The following is a 20888-nucleotide window of genomic DNA, read 5'->3' as shown; positions in this document are numbered from 1 at the left end:
TAAGCGACGGTAGTAAAGAGCTAATCGAGATTTAGAGACATTTGTGTCAACTTTGGATTGAATCAACTTGTACTCAGTAATACACATACAGTGTTGCTTATGTACGGCGGGGCTAAACGTTGCTTGAACAGAGGGTTTTCCATACCTTCGACAAATCCCCCAACTGTTAAATGTCGGAACAATGGCTAGTTAGCTACTATAAGCAAAGGCGTTTATAATGCCAGATACAAACAGAATGTCAAACCAACGTGGAGGTAAAAGCAAAAGAACGCCAGTAAAAAGAATATCTAACAATAGTCGTACTACTGCTTGTTGGCGTTTAGCGTTTGGCATGCATTTACATTTTGGAACCTTCATTTGGTGGCAGTGGTGTTCATTCTCTCGTAGGTGAGAAATTGTCAAGTGTCATTGCCACTGCTGCGTGGTCAGCGCCAAACCTTTTATCCTGTCCAGGATGTACCATAATTGATTGAAAGAATCCGGCTGTATGTTTACTGAATCGAATGGAGGAAATCTGCTTGGCTAACTTTAGGGTGTGCAGTGTAATAATTTGCTACTTCACCCATTGTTGTCGTTTTCGTAGTAGAAGTGGTTTTGCTGTATGGTGCGCGGTCCGAAAGTAAGTGTGTTTGTTGTGGGAAAAAACCAGCTGTGTCTGCCTGTCACAGCTGAGGGTCCGGAGCCATTGGGTTGCAAACAGAAATCAGACAGGACAAGCTACGTTAAGAATTTGCAAACGCATGATATTTTCGCCCAAGAAGTAGACAGCCTACGCCCTGTAAGTCATGGCAAACATTAAGAAACACTTTGGATTTAAAGTCGGCGGCTGCGGTGGCGGGATTTCCGGTGCGGGGGTAGGGTCAGTCGGAATCCTGCAATCGCCCCAAACTGCTAATGGAGAACTTCTTCTTCCTGGATTTTCGAAATCGGCTTTTATGAATGAAGTGTCATCACTACTTGATCATTGCGGTCTGTACGTGTCTGCGATGAATGATTTCTGTACATCTGGCTGCTCACTAGCAAAATGCTTAGTCAAAGTGTTTCATGCAGTTCCACTCTACCGGGAAACGGCATCTACTCTTTTAGCCAACTGGGAGGAAATAGCACAAACGACAGCAGCGGCCTCTGCATCCGTAAAGACAGAAACATTAATGCAGCTGCAAGATGTACTCACACGTCTCGAGGGACAGTCTAAAGAAGATCGGGAGACCGAATTAACGGAATCTGTTCATGCGGTGTCGTCCTGTCTTATGGCTTACATTGAACTGCAGGCCCAGTTTTCATACTTGGTTTTTAAAGCTTTAGGTAAATTGTCGCGCCAACAGGGCAGCCAGCAACAGAGTGGCTTTCTGAAGAATAGTAGTCGGGCCGAAGAGGCCGTAAGGAAACAGTTTGCTCAAATTATTAATCGGCTAACAGGTCCCTCAGTAAAAACACCCACATCACCCATGGCGACGTTATCGACTACGCCGTCGACGCCACAAACACTTCCACAGGTCCCGATAGGACAACACGCTGTAATAACGACTAGTGCTTGTGGTAGCTCTGTTTGGCCAGCCGAAATCCACCTGGCACCTAGTGGTGGGGAACTTTCCTCAGCATTGCCTGAGTCTACACTCGCTTCTGTTTCAGAAGCAGATGCAGAAGATTCCGGACTTGACGATGTCATTAACCTTTTATCAATAGGTGGAGCAGCAACACCTGGACCTTCACCTGTTCCTTCTGGGCCGCCAAAAGTACCGCCGCGTCCAGACGCGTTGAGCCAAGATGCCTTTCGTTTAAAACAACAACTTGGAGCTTCTCGAGCCGAGGTCGCAGTTTCCAAAAAAACGAGCGAGCCTGCTATTACATCATGGTCGCCTTTCGCGCCCAGCCAATGGGGCAACCCTGAGTGGTCGACTGAAGACTTAAGCAGTAATTGGCAACATTCTACAGGTTCTCAATCGCATCGATCATCAGAAACGGAATCCGATTCCAGTCGGCTTCAATGGCAGACAGATTTAGGAGTAGCCCCTGGAGCTGTTCCAGGAGCTACAGGAGCGAAAGAAAAGACGTCGACATGGCCACGACCTCTTCGCGACCCGGCTGCGCCGTGGGAGTGGCCTGACAGGGATGACAACGATGATGAACTCCTCACCCTTGAAGGCACATCAAGAGATACAGGAGAGCGAGCTGCCAAGACATGCACCTGGCCCCTTAAAATGGCTGATGGAGCGTGGAGTTTGGATCCGCGTGAATATTGGAGTAACAAGGAAAGTGTGCAGCCAGAGCTATCAAGCCATCGTGGGTGCCATCCCGACAGAGTGGCGCCTCCCTGGGAGCGACCCAAATCTCCTGAACATCAGGCATTTCAATTATTTAATTCAAGATAGAAACAAGTAGTAACATAAGAACGACGTATCGTATTTATTTTATTTCCTACTAAGCCACCTTCCTGCCTTGTATGTCTTACGACTAAGACATCGCTTAACTCAAACTTAACTATTTCTATATATATCCGTTAATATAAAATTCCTGAAAAGCCAAATATTTGTTAATGGAACATTAGTTTTATTACATCAAATGGACACACATACTAACAGAGAAAATACAGTTTGACAACGATTTTTCATAAAGTGACCACCTTCGTTAAATCATAATTTAGACAAAAAATAAGAGAACGATATTTTTCGGGAAGTACCAATTTCAGTAGAAATCCTGATCGCAAAGATCGTGTAAAGATAAATTACAGACTAAAGTACGATCAATGTAGACGGCTTGCGCTAAATTTCTGATACTTAGCCTGAGCTGTTAAACAAAATATTAAGCTAGTAATGAGAGAATGTTTTTTTTTTAATTCGATTTTTATTTTTTATTTCAAAGAGGATCACAGTAATAGGCAGATCTTGAAACAAACGAATAAATCATCAATTGAATATTGACAAGCAAAGCAAATTTTGGCGGGCAATAAAGTTTCCGGCAGTACACTGTTCTGTTTGAATGTACAAGTTCCTACGACTTGTTTGCAAATGTCGAGCTAGTCAAAACCAGAAAAGAAATGACGAAATATTTTCGTCACGTTGGAGACAAAGTAATTTTGAAGTCAATATTTATATTGTTTATTTTTTTCCGTTATGCCGTTTTTTAAAAATTTCCATATACAAAAGTTTTCATGCGTTATATATGGAACACTAAAATTTGTAAAATGATTTGTAATTTAATAACTTACTTCAAAACTAGGTTTCGCCTCCTTTACGCACGGTAAAAAATGCTATTTTTTTGTTCTCCTTAACATTTTGTTCTCCTTTGAGCAACATAAAACGTAAGGATTGATAACAAATAAAAATAGGCGGCGTATATATATATACCAACATTCCTGCTGCCCATAACAAACGCCATATTGTACCTCTAACGGAATATATACTGTGTTCTAAATGTATATAGTAAATTTCCAATTGAACCTAGTGTTCAATAAAAAAAAATATTGCTAATAAAATGTGACACCAGAGCGTGAATATCTTTTTCATCTACCTCATTATTAGTATTAGGTATACAGTGGTGTATAAATACGTGTGATCCTCTAGGGCTCTGAGACCAGTTTGTCCTAAAGACAGATTTGATCACAGAAATTATTGAGCCACGATAAGCATCTCGGCTCGAGTTGCTTGATTCATCTGTTTATTCACTTATTACTGTACTGTAGTCCGTTCAATATTTAGCGGGGACAATTTTTACTCCGGGGATGATCAGCGGTGACTCAGCTTCGTAAATTGCTTAATTAAGTGGAAATGTCAAGAATCTCGGTGTTCATGGTCTTCCCATTCCAGGTGCTCTTGAACTGTTCCGGGATAGGGCATTCCACCTACACAAAAACGACGCAAAAAAACTGCATGAGTAGATGAATATAGGCACTACTAGCGGTTACCAAGGAACAAGAAATTAAGTACATAAAAATTACCACCTAAGTTTCTTGCCGCGTTACATGAGGAAAGCAAACAATTTCACATAGTACTAACGTACTAGTGTTTCTGTGTATATAATACATTACTGTAATACGTTAAAGTTCTGTTTCCTATTCGATTACTGCTCAACCTTGCCAAACTGTAAATGCTTTTTATTCTAAAAGGGTAAAGGTTATAGGCGCTATGCATCGTCACCTAAATCATATTACGGATTTATCACAGTAAGCCGCCACTTACATAATCTCCTTCGCTCCCTTGAGGCACGCTGACGTTGACCTCAGATGATTTTGAGGTGACAATTTCCGTGTCCATGCTCGTCGGGCTGAGGAAGACGTGTGCGCCGTCCGTCTTATCGATAGCAACCGTCGGGACTTTGCCTAGGGCCTGTGCTTTAACGGACTGACAATTGACGAATTCAACCGTCCCCAAGATATCATCGAATATAATCGACGTCTTCTTGCAATTGTCAATAGAGATCGAATTGCATTTACCTTTGACGATAATGACAGAGTTCTGGCAGCCGTATACATAGACTACCTGATTCATTTGTACGTCACGCAGTTCCAGCAACGGATTGTCACGATGATACTCCACAATCCATTTCCTACCATCAAGCTCAACCCTAAATACAGACGAAGACAGATGGATTGTAAACCAAAACAGCTAAAACCTCTTATGGTGATTCAAAAAGTGGCCTCGTAACATATATGCATCGTTAATATATCCGTGCAGTACGGTGTAATTCTATTTAGACATCCAGTTACATACATCTATGATTTAAACATGGAGTCAACAAGAAATTTAGAAAAATTGCGAAAAATAACAAATTTCAATAGTATTTCTAACGTACCTTGGAGGCTTTGCACTTTGAGGCGTCGGAGCGGTTACAGCTCTACCACTAGAACCGCCATGTGCTTTTGCAGGAACCACTGACGAATCCCTCAGTGACGGATTCTTGTGTGTCATTTGGTCAGCAGTGACATGTTTCAGGCCCTTAGTGATATTCGAACCCTGATTGATCGAAGCAAATAAAGCAGCTCTGGGATCTCCATCGCCACCGGCGGGTATTGTTTTGCCGAGCATGTAATCAACAGAAGGAGGCGGTGGGGGCGGCGGCATCCCAGTTGGGGTAGATGGGGGTGGACATTGTGGGGATCTACTGGTTATGGCATAACTATCACCGGTTGCTTTAGCAACAGCCGCGGCGCTATCGCCTTTGGGGTTCCAGCTGAGCCCTGTCGTGTGATACTGCTTGATATATGCCTGAAGTTGAGCCAGTACAGCTAGCCATGATCTGGTCCATTCCACATGCGTTTTGTCCAAGTTCTTGTATTCCATTAGTACGCGGTTTGTGTAGAATTGGCAAGCGTCGGCCATTTCCTTGACGTGAGGTCCAGGTGTGGGAGCAACGGCAATCCAACCAAGCGCGGGAATCGACTCTGAGATTGCCGACAAATGATTGAATAGCTTTGAAGTTCGCTTAGCTTCGCGAAAGGCTTGAATACTTTGGATCGATTCGGACTGTGGCCTAAGAAGGGCCATCAGTTCGTCTGTGGACGGCTTTCTCGATTTGGACGCCATCTTGATCATTCCAGAACAGAAAACACGGACAACAATGTATTACTGTTATATATACTGTAAACAATTAATTTTGTTTTTAGAGTCAGCTCAAGGAACCCAGAGCTTAACCTTGTAGAAGAATTATCAGAACAAAAAATTGCCTATACTAACATCTATTCCCAACCAAAATGCACAAACGCAATAAATACGCCAAAAAAAATGCAAGTGTCAGCACAGCTAATTCAGACGTTCGAATTCGAAATGATCCTTAAAAGTGAACACTATGCTAGATAATATTACCAATACAAAGCCCCGTTGTAGTTTAAGGCAAGTTTCAACCATGGTGGCCTGCTCAGCGACCTCGCCCCCGACCTGGTTTGATAGACGCAGGTAATCCGCAAACGGCCCCGACACAATGTCATCATAAGCAGTCACGAACGCAGCCACTTCTTTGTCTGAGACCACCAGAAAAATACGAACGTTTTATAATAGCATAGGGAAACACGAATATTAAATAGTGGTATATAAGGGACGGCTAGCTATTTTAAATTTTATTGTGCGCACTATAGAAGAGTTATTGCGCTTGCGCCAAACTGACTAGTCCTTTTGCTTTCGATAGTACTTACTTTCTATTCAGCAGTTAAGCATTCGTGTGATAGCAAACGATGCAGATTGTATTCAACGTTTCCTTTTTTTTTTTTTGTTTTTTTCATATATACGCACTTCCATGTCCTTTTTCTTATTTCGTAATAGATTCGACACACACGAAACCTGACTTCCGACGGATTTGTATTGATCGAAACATCCAAGCGATTGCTTGCGAAACACAGCGGTTGTACATTTTATAATGAATTATATATAATTATGTCTCAGCTATATTATCCACCAACCTGACGAAGCTGCTCCTCCGTCTCTGTTTTCAGCAGTCTCCAGCCGAGTGACCACTAATTCAAGACGCCGAATTAGCTCTTCCAGCTCCTGCGCAGACATCGTCGATGGATCGACCCGGCCTAGACATCCACCCATGGCAATGGTAATTATAACAGTTGTCAAATGACCACAAAATGACGAACACATGCACACTTGCTAGATAGTTATTAGTCAACACTTCAAAGGTATACGAAATACTTGAAATATCCCTCCTGTCTTTCAGCCATTTGATATATCGCACTGCCAAATGCTCCACTCCACTAAATAAAACCAGAACTTTTAGTTACCCCGTCTTCCAAGCATATTCGTCTTAACATACTTTCACAATTTTACTACAGTTGCAAGCACTTATAATCCGTAATCGCTATGAAGGTAAACAAAAGAGCTGTTTCGTACAACGAGTTTACAATTCGTTATAGATTGATTGCCCTGTACCACTTCTACTAACTAAATATTAATAATATCTAAAGCTCCGCAACAGCAAGACGCGGACTGACGTTCCAGCAAACTGATCTTTTTCTTTACTCTCACATACCTCCCAGTTATCGCAGCGGCCGCCGCCACTACACAGTGTTGCTCGCTGCGTACCACATGTGTTAATGCAATACTTTTAATGAACCAGCGAGCTAAGCTGCCTTTCGTAACCGATTACTACAACAACGCATAGCAGTAAAATAGATTCTTGATGTTATAATAAACGCGATTTCTAAATATCATTATTTAAGATTTACGAATGAATGTTTTATTGTGTCTTTAATATTGCTACTTATTTTTTGGGTAAATCTTATCTCAGTGGCTCCAAGGGGATCGAATCGAATACTTAAACCACACTATGGCTAGCTCCTTTAATCATTATTGTAGTAATGTACTCCACAATATATTCTAGCGATGGTGACCTTATCAAAAACGTTTTCTTTAATGACACCAGCCCCTCTATGGACTTAGATGAGGTCACTACTTTAAACTGATCTTATAACACAGTACTCCTACTGTAAACTGCAATGTGGGTCGATTGTGTCAATTACACATCAGGGCGTATGTACCACCAGGTCTCGTAGTAAGGCCGAAGAAAGAGTAGGCCTCTGCAGGAATCTAAACGGATACGGGCCTATTTATATATACAAGTATGTGTGTGTGCACACATATGTGAGTAGAAGTAAACGAGAAAAACTGCTCAATTCAACCTAACCCAGTCTCAGAGTGAGACCTCCTACGATCGTCCGTCAGGCAAAAAACCATTTCTACAACAACAATAACAAAAGAAGCGACAGCCTCGCCCACTACCATCTGAAACATTCCACGTTTAGGTTTTTTGAATAACAATACATGCTCAGCAAAGCGGCTTTAATAATCGCTTAAAACCAAAATCACTCCAAACTTGGCTTCAGAAATTAACACTAATATAAACTCGGAGCACAACTTTTTAAAGAATCATTGTTAATCAAACGCGAAACCATGCACGAATTCTTTCAAAATCTAAATTTATTGAATTTAGATTTTGAAAGAATATCTTGTGTTGCCAAAACCTACGCTCCCATAATATAATTAACCGCAGTCAATGAAGACGACTTAAAAACGAAAAACTCGTTAGCTATTCGTCCCTAATAATTTAGTGCGCTGCGATAATCAACAATAACTTTATGAATTCATTTCATTTCAGCGAAGAGTTGAAGCCTATACTGTTTTATCGCAGCCGCTTACAATTTCAATATTATAGAATGTTGAGTGCCGGCGGCGGCAGTTCAATTACTGTACTCCTGTACCGCAGTAGTAGCTGTTGGCGCGTCAGCGTCTAAACAATACCGTATCACACAGACACTGATCACCTGACTACTGATTTCTGCTGCCAAATGAGTCTCACTCAGCAGCTGATACCGCTAAAAGCTTAACTAATGAGTACGCACAATCCAATTCAAAACGTATGAACGGAAATAAATCTATTGATATTGGACTTCAATGATGGATTCCAACGATCTTAATAGGACATGATCGTTTATCTCTGAATGAATAGGTAGTCCACAGATTTGCTAAGCTTATAACAAACATTATGAGAGGTCCGATACGCCAAACTTCATTATATTTTTGAATTACCAGCGAGTTGCTCCATCTACTCGTACATTCCAGTGGACTTTCATTTTTTATCATATTTAATCGACATAACCTACGCTACTTTTAGCACTGATTACACCTCCATTCACATAACATGCGATAATCTTGGATTATACCCACGCCTTTATCATCTCTACTAACAAAATAATGGTAATTTCAACGGTTAAAAGTAACTTTTTACTAATTCACGCCCAGAGGGGCAGGACTGGTTAATATATATGTGTGAGCGACATTAATAGCGTTAATTTCCGTAGTATTAGTGCTAGTTTATTTTTACTATTGATAATTATGGGAATGGGAGTTTCGACTGACTGACCTCACGCAATAAATATCGTATCATGCTAGATGTCATGTAGTGCGTGTCGTAAAATAAAAAACAAAGGAAATGCCACGAACCGACCTAATTCTGCTCGGCAGCAGTCGAGACGGGCCAGGCGGGAAAACAGGGCCAAAAGTTGGAGATGACTCATCTCATTTCTGTACATTTCGAGCGGGTCTCCACCTCAACACCCGACAGAGTGGGTGTTGAATACTAGAACGACCGCACCTACTGGAAAGCCTACGGATCCAGGACACACGGTCGGCAGTCAGAGATGTTGAAGGGATAAATAATCTGTCATTTATTGAACTACGTTAAGTCTCTGATATCAATTAAGGAGTCAGTTTCCACATTGCAAGTTTATTTAGAATTGTCGTTTGTATTGTTCTTGTTTAAATTAAACCGTGTCTGTTGTACCTAAACCAGTTTTTCAATACAGTTACTACGGCGAGTTCCCCAAACTACAATAGCGCAACGTTAAACCGCAATAAATTTTGTTAATTTTGCAATTAGCCACCAATGGTAACATCAGTACAAGCTTAAGACATTCCTTGTATGTCAGCATCAAAAGTTTATGCACTTAGTTCTCACAGCTTGGGTTTCCGCCCACTACGACAAAAACAATTATTTTTATGCCAGATATGTATATGAAACAACCTCATTATCGTACCTTTAACGTCTATATCGAAACCATAGAATAGCTCAGCACACAGACCACTCTACATTTCTTAGATGCTATTTTAGCAGCTATACAAAGATAACAGAATATATAGGTGATGAGAGCCTAGTTATCTGCTAAGCCGTGAGCTTGGGCAGCAGTTCCTTCTTTTAAGACCCGGAAAAGAAAACACACAGCTACCAGCTAGATATTGAGAAAAACGTAGCGCAACTTTTTTTACGTTACGTATTTCGTTGATTGGAATTGACTGGCTGTTTGTCTAAGTGTACCATCTCTTCTAAACCAAAAAGTAATCCATCATAGAATGTCTTAAATGTATATATACAACTGGCTTATATAATGATAACTGCTGCTCGCTGATCAGCGATTAACACTAAAATAAGCGATAACAGTAGCATGAATGATTAGACTATGAGTCTGAACGCACCTGTATGTACGTGTAGGTGCGTGTGAGAGTAAAACGAACAAATTATGAATAGTTTGCTACTTTAATGGGAGGGATGATCATGACGAAGATATCTCCGATATTCTTTGCAGACGCTTTCTATTTTTGTATCCACTAACTGCCAATTGGCTAATTCATGTAGTCGACAATATCGCCATACAGAAGGTGCGAAACACAAAGTGGATATGTGCGTTCTGACAGGAGCGAGCACTGTGAAACTGCGCGCGTTGACCCGCCCGTCAGCCTGCCTGTGTATATTCGTCCGAACCAGGCACCGTGAACAAAAAAAGCTCACTTGGTTGCCTTTCTGTTGGCCTGCTTCAGTCGCTGCTGATACTGCTGCTGCTGCTGTCGTTGCCTGTCTTACCTGACTGCATAACGAACTTGTTTTTCAGTAAAAGATGCTGCTAATAGGCCATTGCAGCGAGTGGTTGTTCGGTCATTATGCGTTCATTTGCTGCTGCCGCTGATCTTCCTCCTCCTCCTCCTCCTCCTTCGCCAAACGTAATGATTCTGGTAGGCCATCTTCTCTGGTGCGTAGCCCTGCTGGATCTGGTCTGCATATTTGGTCCTTGAAACGTTGATCTGCCGCACTGCTTCAGTTACGACTAATTCTAGCGTCGTGCGTTTGTCGGTTCTGATAGACACTAGTGCTGGCGCTGGTTTGCGGCTGTTCGAAGCCATAGCAAATGTCGTTGACGACTAAACAGCTATTGCGGCAACAGCAGCCGAAGCAACCTCCCAAATATGGAGAAATTGATTCGGCAGGAAACAACCCGCTAAAATGGGGCATTACCCAGTGACAAAGACGGCAGACGGAGATAAATGTGGCAATATATAAATATATGTTCATGTGCAATTCAGCTGTGAACATACACAACAATAATAAAGACGATCCACCACACGAGCTGTCTATGAACCGTGCGAGAAGTGCGCGAAGCTACTACTGATGCTAACAATGGGGCAAACTTTTTTCATAAACAACATTAATAAGAATAACTTGTTAATATTGTTAACGTTTAATGAGTGTGTATAGCTGTTACTTTTGTTTTGACAGGGACATAATGTTCAGAATTTGGTTGGATAATTGAATATGTTGTTCATACATAGTTGGAAATTAATAAACTCTTTCATCTTACTCTAAAAAATACCAACTCAAAATTAATCAAAAAATTTCAGTAATTTCTAGTAATCTCCTGTCAATGCTATTATTAAAAAAACTGCAGTTCTTTTTTCATCGCCTGACTCAACTCTTTGTCGGTTTTACGTTAAAACATATATAAGTTAAGCTGTAACGAATAAGTCAGAAAAGGAATACGGAAATTGAGGTTACGTTTTAGAAAACGATATAAAGAAGAAATTGGCTTGACTCCTTTTCGATAACGTAAGCTACCAGTTAATTGCCCGAATAGTTTTTATCGCTGTGCAATCGATGGCCTGTGATTCTTCTAAGAAAACTTAACAAGAAGCACAGTTAGAGGTCTTCGCAGTCAAAAGAATAACAAGCTAATTTTTTTTTAACCACAAAAGCTAAAACTTGTAATAAGGCTGTGTTAACGGAAGCCCCTTTCCACCACCGCATTCTTGACTTACTCTATGACTCTAACAAAACATATTGGCCTACGTGTGTCGGGTACCTAACGAACGGCCATCCTAAACACCGGTTGAGAACGCGAAGTACGTAACAGGAAGAAGGATTCCACACAAGTTCTTTAATTTAAACTATTCTTTAGCTAAAGACTCGCGCCGGAATAACATATGCACAGAGATGGTAAAATGCATTTTAAGTTGATTACACATTAAGGTTTCTGGTCACACAGCTAACACATGGTATTTGAATGATTAACAAATGTTATACTAATTTTCTAACGGTAAGACCAGTTATATTACTTTATAGAGCTGCAAGGATCATATAAATCGCAAAGGCACTTGCGGATTATTAAATATAGAAGCCATAGGCTTTAAACCCAAAATATAATAGGAATCTTGCTATTCAGTAATCAAGTGATAATAGATTTTCGTTATGCTCATGCCTACAGCACAGTGGACCGTTTGATCATAGACATACTTGAAACAGAGTTGTGCAGGCCCAATCATAACCGGTCCAATACCTGACCGCCTAGGAATGATATGAATGCTTTGAAAAGAATATCACCGTCAACTTTCAAGTAGTTGCAATTACAATACACAGAATAGAAACCAGAGTCATCATTGATTTGATGGCACTGAATGTGGGCACTACCGCGTAGCGCCCCACCCACTATCAGCCACATCCATTTCATACATGTATAACTGGTAATAATCAACTCTTACTCCAAAATTCGCATTGTGACCTACCTGATTAGTTAAGGATTAATATCACTGTGCACCAGTAAGCGCAGGAGAATCTTCGAAAATAAAAAGGTGTTGTGCCTTTTCTTTTTGACTATGCGTTGTATATACTCCTGCCTACGCGCAGTGGAGACGATCGTCGAAATTAAGACACCGGCCAGTCAATGTGTTATTGTAACTGTGTGCTAACGCTCGTCCGAGAGACGCAAAATCGTCGCGGACGGTCAAGCGATGCCAGTAACGCACCGACACTTAGTCTCCTTCGAGACCGCGTTTCATCAGAAACGGCTCCCAAATGCCGCTAACAATTATAGCTCATCGAACAATAGCTGCGCTCTAACACAACATTACGGGACAGCTCAGGGTGAGTGTCGACTGATATAGCAAATATAGGCCTGCTTGTGGTACTCGTTTCAACGTTAACCAGGAATACTACTCAATAGAATTGAGCGGCTTGAAAGAGCTAAGCAAGCCGGCCCGTCTGCTTACTCAACCACAACAGCAGCAGCTACGATAGCTACAATTACCGTCACATCTACCCGGCTTCTACAACACAGACAACAGTCATCATATCCACAGCTCTCATAGATGTCAACAGCTAGCGTATATGCTTCTTCGTACTGCCCCGTCGCTCGTACAATGGAACGTTGTTGTTAGCTGATTTTCAAGCTGGCTGACTGGTGATTGATGGATGCATACTGTTCTGGCCACTTCTGCGGTTCCTATACGACGCCGGGCGATCTGCTTACAAAAAGGGCGCGGCCGACATGTCTTCCTAGTGATAAACTAGGTATTGATGCGCGCGGATATCTAGATCGAGTCAATCAACTTCCTAACGGTAACTTTACGGATTTCTGTATTTTTCCGAAATCCGGTTTCGGAGATCATACGATATCAACTGATGCCCATTAACCAATTTCTTATATAAGCAATGTAATGGTCGGTGATTAACGTGCCTGTTACTTACAGAACGATAAATACTACGGTTGCCATGATTGTCAATACGCAACTTTATATTTACATAACCTACATGTATATTTTATTACACATCTATTACATTTTCTCCTACGGCTTTATACCAAGCAGACGTTCATGGAAGATTTTGTTTCAGTTCGGCAGCAATGGTACTGCAATAATTAGCTGTAACATAGTTGTTAGTTGTGCAGTTGTTATGGGTTACTGATTTGCTAAAACATATTTCTGATGAACTTCATATCCAAAACAACTGGCAGCGTATTATATTTGGAACATTTCATAAGCTTTTCAATAAGCGTACTTCAGGGCATTCCACTCTTTTAACCACAAATTGCGATCGATGAAAGTTTGAAATTCGATCTAAAAATCTCGTTAGATGTAAACCTCTTTGTGCCTCCAATCGGGTAATTAGATATGTATGTGTCATAGCGAAAACGGTCAGTACTTCACTGATTAAACAGCGAAGTGCAATGTGAACTAGAAGACCGCTCTGTGAAACTGACACGCTGTGGTAATTTCCGTTTAATTTTCACGGACCATTATTAATAGTTAGTTACCAAAATCAAACTATGTTAGGACAAAAGATAAATTCAGAAATTTTAATTTACTATTTTTATAGTGTAAACATTATACATATAAAAGTATGAATGAATGTACAATGATACCTAAATATTTCGGAACAGGAGTTTGAACAGTATAAATTTGAATGAACTAATTTTAGCTTTCTTGATTGATTCAATGATGGAATGTAGTGAAGGAGAGGTAAATGTAATTATCCTGGAAACTGTATCTTCGTTGATCGATGCTTGCTAAAACCAAAAAATGACATAGTTTGCATGAAAAAACTTAAATGCGTGTTGTAGTTTAGCATATTCTCAGTTTCCAATATATCGGTGTTAAATTAGTCATCGTTTTTTTAAAGTAAAGTTTCTTTGTCACTCTAGAGGATACGTTTGGTGTTGCTTAAGCCAAAAAGCATTAACGTGCAAATAAGGAAGCCAATATCTAACCATATAGCTACCTCACTTAGCTAAAATATTTGTAATAAAAGGTAAGACTGCCAATATAAAATCTACCTATAGTAGGTGCTTAGCGATAAAAATATTGTTATCCGTATTTTTAGAAGCCATAGGATAACAATCAGCCAAAAATTAGGCAGTGAATGAACACTGTATGGTTGAAGCAAGAATATTAACAAAAAATAGTAAGTCAGATTTCCTTTTCCCTCAGACGAGTTTTTCCTGACCAATATGGGCATCTTAAACTTGTGCTATAGTAGGTACTATAGCAATAGGAACCGTTGTAGCAGTGTTATACTATAATAAGTGACATTCAATCATGTCGGAAGATTGTCGTATCATGTCAGTTATTTTGATATCTGCTAAGTAACATAAAAAACACTACTGTAGATTCCGGCACAACTACAGCAGGATCTATATAGGCAACTGTTGTCCGGATGCATACGAAATTCGAATATTTTTTGCTACCTGCCGAATAGAAATGTTAGCCTTAGATGAGCTATAACAGTTTAAAAATGATGAAACACATCCGATTCATTCCATTATCGCACTCAAATGTTGTTGGCTCTTTTAGGCCTAAATAAAGACACATGCATATATATTTATACAATTTGAAGGTGATACACGCAGCCATGTACAACAATATTCAATTTGACTTTATTAATACACTTGTTTCTGCCATGTTTGTCTTTTGCGACCTGTCTGATTGTGCAATCTTCCTGAGCATTTAGAAAAACGTGGCATCGCATCATTAGTCTACCACCTCAAACACTTCCTACCGTATAGTGATTTGCTGACAAAACTTCACTTCCATACTTCACTGATACGTTTGAAAAAAGAAATTAAATCGTTTCTCTGTCTTCCTCTTTCGGTATTATTGACACCAAACGGATGATGATTATTGTCAAATAAGTCCTTCAAAAAAATAGATTTGCTAGATAAGTTTCCTTCTATGCACTAAGCTGTATGTTTATCGTAGTACGATGGACCCTGCCATTGATTTTATATATTTTTCCCTGAAAAACTGCCAAGCAAATCTGATATTGAGCGACAATTACTTTTGCTTTGTCCGCATTCTTATCGATATAAATTACTTAATATACAGTAGTGACACATTGTTCTACACGTGTAAGAAAGACGAAATGGCTGATCCAGTTCCTACCGTCTTTCACATCGATGCCACATATTCTGGTTGTTATGACTCAGAAGCATTCGTCGTAGTCGATTATAACTGGATTATCGGAACACCCAGTTCTGTACAGTTAGCTCCCTAGGTTAAAGCTAAATAACATTTACATTGCAAGCATTTCTAGGGTAAATTCGGTGGCATATTCGGCGGTGGTGGGGCAAGGCCGTTCTCCCCTCGATATGCTCTGTACTTGTTCATCTCGTGCGGAAACACCTGCGGTATACCAGTACTTAGCTAGCTCAACTTAAAGTTAATAATATATAATAGTAGCTTAAATAATACGTTTGTGATTAGTACTTATTAGACAACAATGGTAAATCAATCAAGGAAAATGCCATGTTGATGTTCTAAGCGTTGAATTTTGAAAACGCTTAAACCACCTCTCATCGGACATAGGTGCTTTTTTTTCAACTTAAACCTTGCTTTGTGCAAATTTTCTACAAGGTAATTATTCTTTGCGACTCTTAATAATGGAAGCCGCCTGACGCTAATAATCTTGCAGTCGAAACAAGTTTTTCAGTAGGTAACCGACCTTTCATTCAAAATCATATAGCTAAGAAAATATCACAGAGTATCATTTGCGGCTAAAATTAGAGTGTATCACTAAATTTCTAGACACTATAACCCATGATGTAATTATATCATACCTTATTCAGCTCTACTATTAACAGCGCCTTAAACCTTCGATAGGCATCGATTTTTCCCTTCACCTGCTCGTTTTTTGCTAGTGCCTTTTCCATGCAATCTTTCGTGTACAACTGTGGGTTGCGACCTTCGTCAATATAATCGCAGACCTGTTAAAGCATGTATATATGTATGCATTTGTTAATTATCGCCAATGTTGACCACCGAAAATAAATAGCCAGTACCTTAAAAGAAAAATAGTCTTTTATGCACAGTGACGATTAAAATGTTGATTTTGATCCATAGACAGCAAGCCGTCATAAGAGGGACCTTTGCAAAAATTACACGGGTCATATGTGTAAACAAAAAAAAAAAATTGACCCAAATTTGCTGCTGGTGCTGCTTACTTCTAAGGGCACCTGGATATCCTCAACATGTGGCCGAACACGTTCGATATCCTGCATAAGTCCGACGAGTGTTGTAATCTTCTGATTGAGGGCGGGCTGCCCTTGAGGCTGAAAATCAGCCACAACAATCCCCAGTTGGCGAACATTCTCCACAAAAGATTCAAGCGTCGATTCTAATTGCTGCAGATGATTTGGAGAGCCTGTTGACCCCGCCATCTAACAATAATGAAACATATATTAGGCACATTTCAAATCTTATGCTTACATTTGCCATAAATCTCCAGTCTGGAATACCTCTATTTAACATAACTCACTAATTAAATATGGCGTTTTAAGGTAGGTTTTAATAGATTTATATCTAATTATAAGTTACGCGACATTCACTTGAAGGTTCCTTTACAGATTTCATGTCGCAGTGCAAACCATCAATGTCACAAACATCTGTAATCTCTCGGTATATATTGATCACTTTATAACTCGGAGAACAAAAACTAACATTATTGCTTACAATCAACTGATATATAAGCTTCTTTTTATATAAGATATATAAGTTTTAGTTGCAAATATGAGATATAGTATAGAAAACATTTACTTTGTTTATAGGAAGCTTTCACAGTTCGTAATAACGGGCATCGACACACTACTGCAGTGTTGAAATAGTAGCAATCACATTGAAAATGCGCACATTGCAAATAACTAAAATAGTCCGGCAAACCCGAATTGCAAGGAAACTAATTTCTACATTATTAGTCAGTAACATGTTTAGCTAATAGCCACGCCGGTGGGCACAGAAAATGACCGATCAAAATAAATCGCTCATAAGTTTATAAACTTAGTAGCGAATCAACCTGCAAGAATATGGAAAGTTCAGCATCAGGCACTTCTATGAACACACGGTTCGAAAATGTAACAGGGCGTTTTTCAAAATCAAATGATCCTTATTATACTACGCCTGTGTGGTTTAGCACTTAAAACGGGACAGTTTAATGAGGTCAAATACATAAATTATACTAAGACAGTCGCTCACTTTGCCTTATGATGTTCGCATCCCACTGCATCGGTATCTAGCGGAGCTCGTAAAGCAATAAAAACAAATGCGCAATGTTGTGCTGATCCCCAGAGAGAGAGTGGTGTATACTGTTTTTGATAGAAAGTAATATTTTATCACTTAACTACGGCAAAACTCCTATAATTTTAGCAGGTAGCGCAGTAAAACTCAGGCTATCATTTTCATGAAAATTTGAAAAAAGTGTTTCACATCTGTTCATAATTCAATTTATTTGAAAAGCGCGGGATCTTTCGAAAACAAAACCACTCGAACAAAGGTCTGCAACTCGCTTCCGTTTTTAGGCCTCTTTTCGCTCCATTCTAGCCAGAAGATGGTGTGTCTTATGAAACTTTTTTACAAAACATATTTTTGCGTATTGAATTTAACTATATCTGTAGTTTATATTGTGCAGGGTAACTAGCGAATCGTGCCTCTTAAGTGAAATAGAAATTTTATTGATAGAATGTGTGAAATCTTGATGCACTGACCTGTTAGGTTGCGCTGCACGTGGATAGAAAAGCTTGTCGTTCGAGTACCAGCAGCTACCTTAAGTAGTAGTGGTTTTTAATATGCTGCTAATAACTTTTATCCAACTATTAACGGAACAGTTACTCATAGTTACGGACGCTAAGCAGTTGGCGATGTCTTGATTTATTTTATTATTTATCTTGTCTACACTCACGTATTTATTTTACGATTGGATGACAGCCGTACAATCGGTACTTTGTGGAGATCGGGCGCGTGGTTTATCTGACTCGCGGAAAAGACAAGGGTCGGATTGGCGTCATCGTCGATGTCGTCGACCAAAACCGTGCTTTGGTCACCGGTCCGGGCCTCAAGCGCAAACCTCAACTATTTAAGCATATACGGCTCACACCGCAGGTGCTGACGGGTTTCTGTGCAGGCACCAAGGACCGCCTCGTGCATAAGCAATTCGTCGATGTAAGGCACACAATCCTTTATCTTATTTTGTAATGTTGTTATTGATGTCTTTAATCTACAGTTTTCAAGATAAAACCTCAGCCTTACGGGCTGAATCGTTTCTTATAAAATAGCTACTAAGCAATTGTCAGAAATATAATGAGATAAATCGATATAAACGCGAGTATACTTGAAACCGTAGTAATAACTTTAGGTTTCTCCACTATACATATGAAATTGTCCTAAGAGCTCGATTTTCCTCTTTACATATTTGCTGAATGTGAACTCCATGTTCCAAAAAGACAATTCATACTATATCTTTGATTGAAGAGAGGTTTTTCCGATAATGATCACTATGTTTGCATATCTCTTAATACGATAGTGAGGTACCGTAGACGACAGGCGTGATTTTTAAGAAACGTATTTCTTAACTTGCAGAGCAACGTCGAGAAGATCTTTTACGACTCCCTGTTCTACAAGAAATTGCAGGCCCGGAAAATCCGAGAAAACCTCAACGACTTTCAACGCTTCAAGGTGTTGCACCTGAAGAAGAAGATGAACACTTTGATCAACTTGAAGTACGGGAAATTAAGAAAGCCTGCACGTAAAGCTTTCTTCAAGAAGCTCGCTGAGAAGAAGGAAAAGATCGACGCTCTGAAGGGAACCCAATAAATCAATGACAATTGGTCTGTCATAGATATCCTTGACAATATACGACAGGTGTCTTTTCTGCCTCTGTCTCTCGATTTTAAAAGTAACAGTTTATTAAGATGGGGACGCCTGAATCCTTTGTTATTCATGCCTTAGATCACAACGCACGTCACTGGATTGTATATATTAACGGAGGTTCAGAAGTGCTGAAAGTTATAGTTGAAATTCTAATTGGTTTTAAATATTAAACGTTTTCGACTTTCAAGAACAGCCGCAAGCATTCTAGGATTTTCATATAATGATAAAGGTTCAGAGTTCCGAAAGATCATACTTTAGATTCTAATCCGCCTATTAATTACTACATTGATAACTAAGCTTAAGGGCTATTGTGACAGATCCGTAATATATTGATATATTTAATACAGGGCGTCACTAATTAACAAATAGATTTCGTTCAGGGAACGCTGAACTCGGTAAACCTCAACTTCGAGAGTTTTTGGTATTTCCGATTGGATTAAATCTTCAATGGTCATCCTATTGACAGAAGTGTAGTGCGTTTCGTTCTGTACTTGTTTTTCGAACGATTCATCTTTCTGTGCAAAACAGGCGACAGCTACCTCTTGTGTGAAACAAGTCTTAAATTTAATGTTCTAAAACCCTAGAATAATGCAGCTCCTTTTTCAGTAAGGAATTTTTAAATCAGTTGATTATAAAAGGAAATATTATTAACACGTTTTCGCATCAATTATTTTAATTGATTGTAACGTATGAATCGATTTAACTCAGATAAGAGTTCTAATAACTAACCTTCTATAGATCTTGTACTTGTGCAAAAAAAGTAAATTTTTTTTGCACAAGTTGACTTTACAAAAATTACAATTGTTTTTATCGGAACCCTGTAACTACCCTGCGAATGCTCGGAAGTAATATATATTATTCAAATATTGCCAATTAACTACTTGTGCAAATGAAAAAACTTTTTAATGTGTATATTTATTTATTATGTGTATATATTATTATGACTCATTCAGCTTGGAATGTATTCTGTGACTGATGTATAATCGTTTTACATGTCCAGACGGTCTTCAAATCTTTGGACCATTAACTGACTGCTCACTAACCGCTTTATATTAACGTTTCAATATTAGTATCAATGGGCTATATGTGCTCTATCTAATAGGGATTACGATTGCAACCGCTCCAGTTGCGCTACTTGGTGTGCATCACAGCGATCTTGAGTTGGTCAACGAGATTGTTGTTTATTTTATGCCAGTCATAGCCAGCGACTTTTGGCAGGGTTGCCCTCAGAATGCGACACGCCCCATCTGCAGCTAATTTTAAAGTGGACATGACTTTTTCAACATCGACAGTTTCCTCCCGCCAGCAATCGTAGTCGGTGGTAATAGCCAATGCGGCATACGGGATCCCTAAAATCGCACCAATTTACGGTTTTTTGTTAAGTGTTTCAGACTGGTGGTAATAAAATGCAAAGAGAAATATGTCGTTCTACGTAGCTGGGCGAGCTACCTTCTTTCTTTAAAGCATTCGTATCCTCGTAAGCTCACTGAGAAAACTGCCATCTACACACTGCTACGATTCACTTCGACTCATTGACGAACACAATTTGCATCTATATTTATTCACATTCCATGTGACATAGCAGTAGTAAAATATATATATATATATTTTTTTTTATCTTGAACTACTGCTATATCACATGGAATGTGAATATTTATATAT

At 39.6% G+C, this 20888-nt stretch overlaps 5 protein-coding genes across 10 annotated transcripts in view; 2 read left to right on the top strand and 3 right to left on the bottom strand.

Moving 5' to 3' along the window:
- The first annotated feature begins 44 nt into the window (after window positions 1–44).
- LOC111244940 (uncharacterized) lies at window positions 45–3501 on the top strand. Its single transcript, XM_022792555.2, has one exon. It carries the CDS (start codon window positions 786–788, stop codon window positions 2370–2372), a length of 1587 nt encoding a protein of 528 aa, XP_022648290.1. The 5' UTR covers window positions 45–785; the 3' UTR covers window positions 2373–3501.
- capt (adenylyl cyclase-associated protein 1) lies at window positions 2825–12986 on the bottom strand. Of its 3 annotated transcripts, XM_022792556.2 has the most exons (7): window positions 12321–12986; window positions 8941–9099; window positions 6392–6511; window positions 5802–5956; window positions 4792–5522; window positions 4179–4563; window positions 2825–3841 (listed from the first exon to the last, which is right to left on the bottom strand). In XM_022792556.2, exons 2-7 carry the CDS (start codon window positions 9023–9025, stop codon window positions 3758–3760), a joined length of 1560 nt encoding a protein of 519 aa, XP_022648291.1. In that variant the 5' UTR covers window positions 9026–9099; window positions 12321–12986; the 3' UTR covers window positions 2825–3757. The 3 variants fall into 3 exon arrangements, with proteins under 3 accessions (XP_022648291.1, XP_022648292.1, XP_086837429.1); XM_022792557.2 differs by lacking the exon at window positions 8941–9099 and having other exon boundaries at window positions 12321–12984; XM_086981303.1 differs by lacking the exons at window positions 8941–9099; window positions 12321–12986 and adding an exon at window positions 6719–6922.
- On the top strand, window positions 6511–19211 carry RpL14 (ribosomal protein L14). 2 transcript variants are annotated; one of them, XM_022792563.2, is made up of 3 exons: window positions 6511–6534; window positions 18285–18518; window positions 18936–19211. In XM_022792563.2, exons 1-3 carry the CDS (start codon window positions 6526–6528, stop codon window positions 19167–19169), a joined length of 477 nt encoding a protein of 158 aa, XP_022648298.1. In that variant the 5' UTR covers window positions 6511–6525; the 3' UTR covers window positions 19170–19211. The 2 variants fall into 2 exon arrangements, with proteins under 2 accessions (XP_022648298.1, XP_022648297.1); XM_022792562.2 differs by lacking the exon at window positions 6511–6534 and adding an exon at window positions 17788–17910.
- On the bottom strand, window positions 14906–17700 carry MED10 (mediator complex subunit 10). Of its 2 annotated transcripts, none has more exons than XM_022792565.2 (4): window positions 17556–17700; window positions 16529–16744; window positions 16145–16291; window positions 14906–15710 (listed from the first exon to the last, which is right to left on the bottom strand). In XM_022792565.2, exons 2-4 carry the CDS (start codon window positions 16742–16744, stop codon window positions 15618–15620), a joined length of 456 nt encoding a protein of 151 aa, XP_022648300.1. In that variant the 5' UTR covers window positions 17556–17700; the 3' UTR covers window positions 14906–15617. The 2 variants fall into 2 exon arrangements, with proteins under 2 accessions (XP_022648300.1, XP_022648299.1); XM_022792564.2 differs by lacking the exon at window positions 17556–17700 and adding an exon at window positions 17121–17333.
- A 914-nt stretch (window positions 19212–20125) lies between the features above and the next one.
- Window positions 20126–20888, bottom strand: part of Mtap (Methylthioadenosine phosphorylase) — a 6307-nt gene continuing 5544 nt past the window's right edge. For both annotated transcript variants that reach the window (XM_022792559.2, XM_022792558.2), the window contains exon 5: window positions 20126–20575. In XM_022792559.2, coding sequence (XP_022648294.1) covers window positions 20358–20575 — 218 coding nt within the window. In that variant the 3' untranslated portion in view covers window positions 20126–20357. The remainder of the gene's footprint in view (window positions 20576–20888) is intronic.

The sequence above is a fragment of the Varroa destructor genome, unplaced genomic scaffold (assembly GCF_002443255.2).
Source record: "Varroa destructor unplaced genomic scaffold, Vdes_3.0 BEIS01000002.1, whole genome shotgun sequence".
NCBI lineage: Eukaryota > Metazoa > Arthropoda > Arachnida > Mesostigmata > Varroidae > Varroa > Varroa destructor.
The sequence above is the reverse complement of the archived record's forward strand: the minus strand, read 5'-3'. Positions and strand labels throughout refer to the sequence as shown.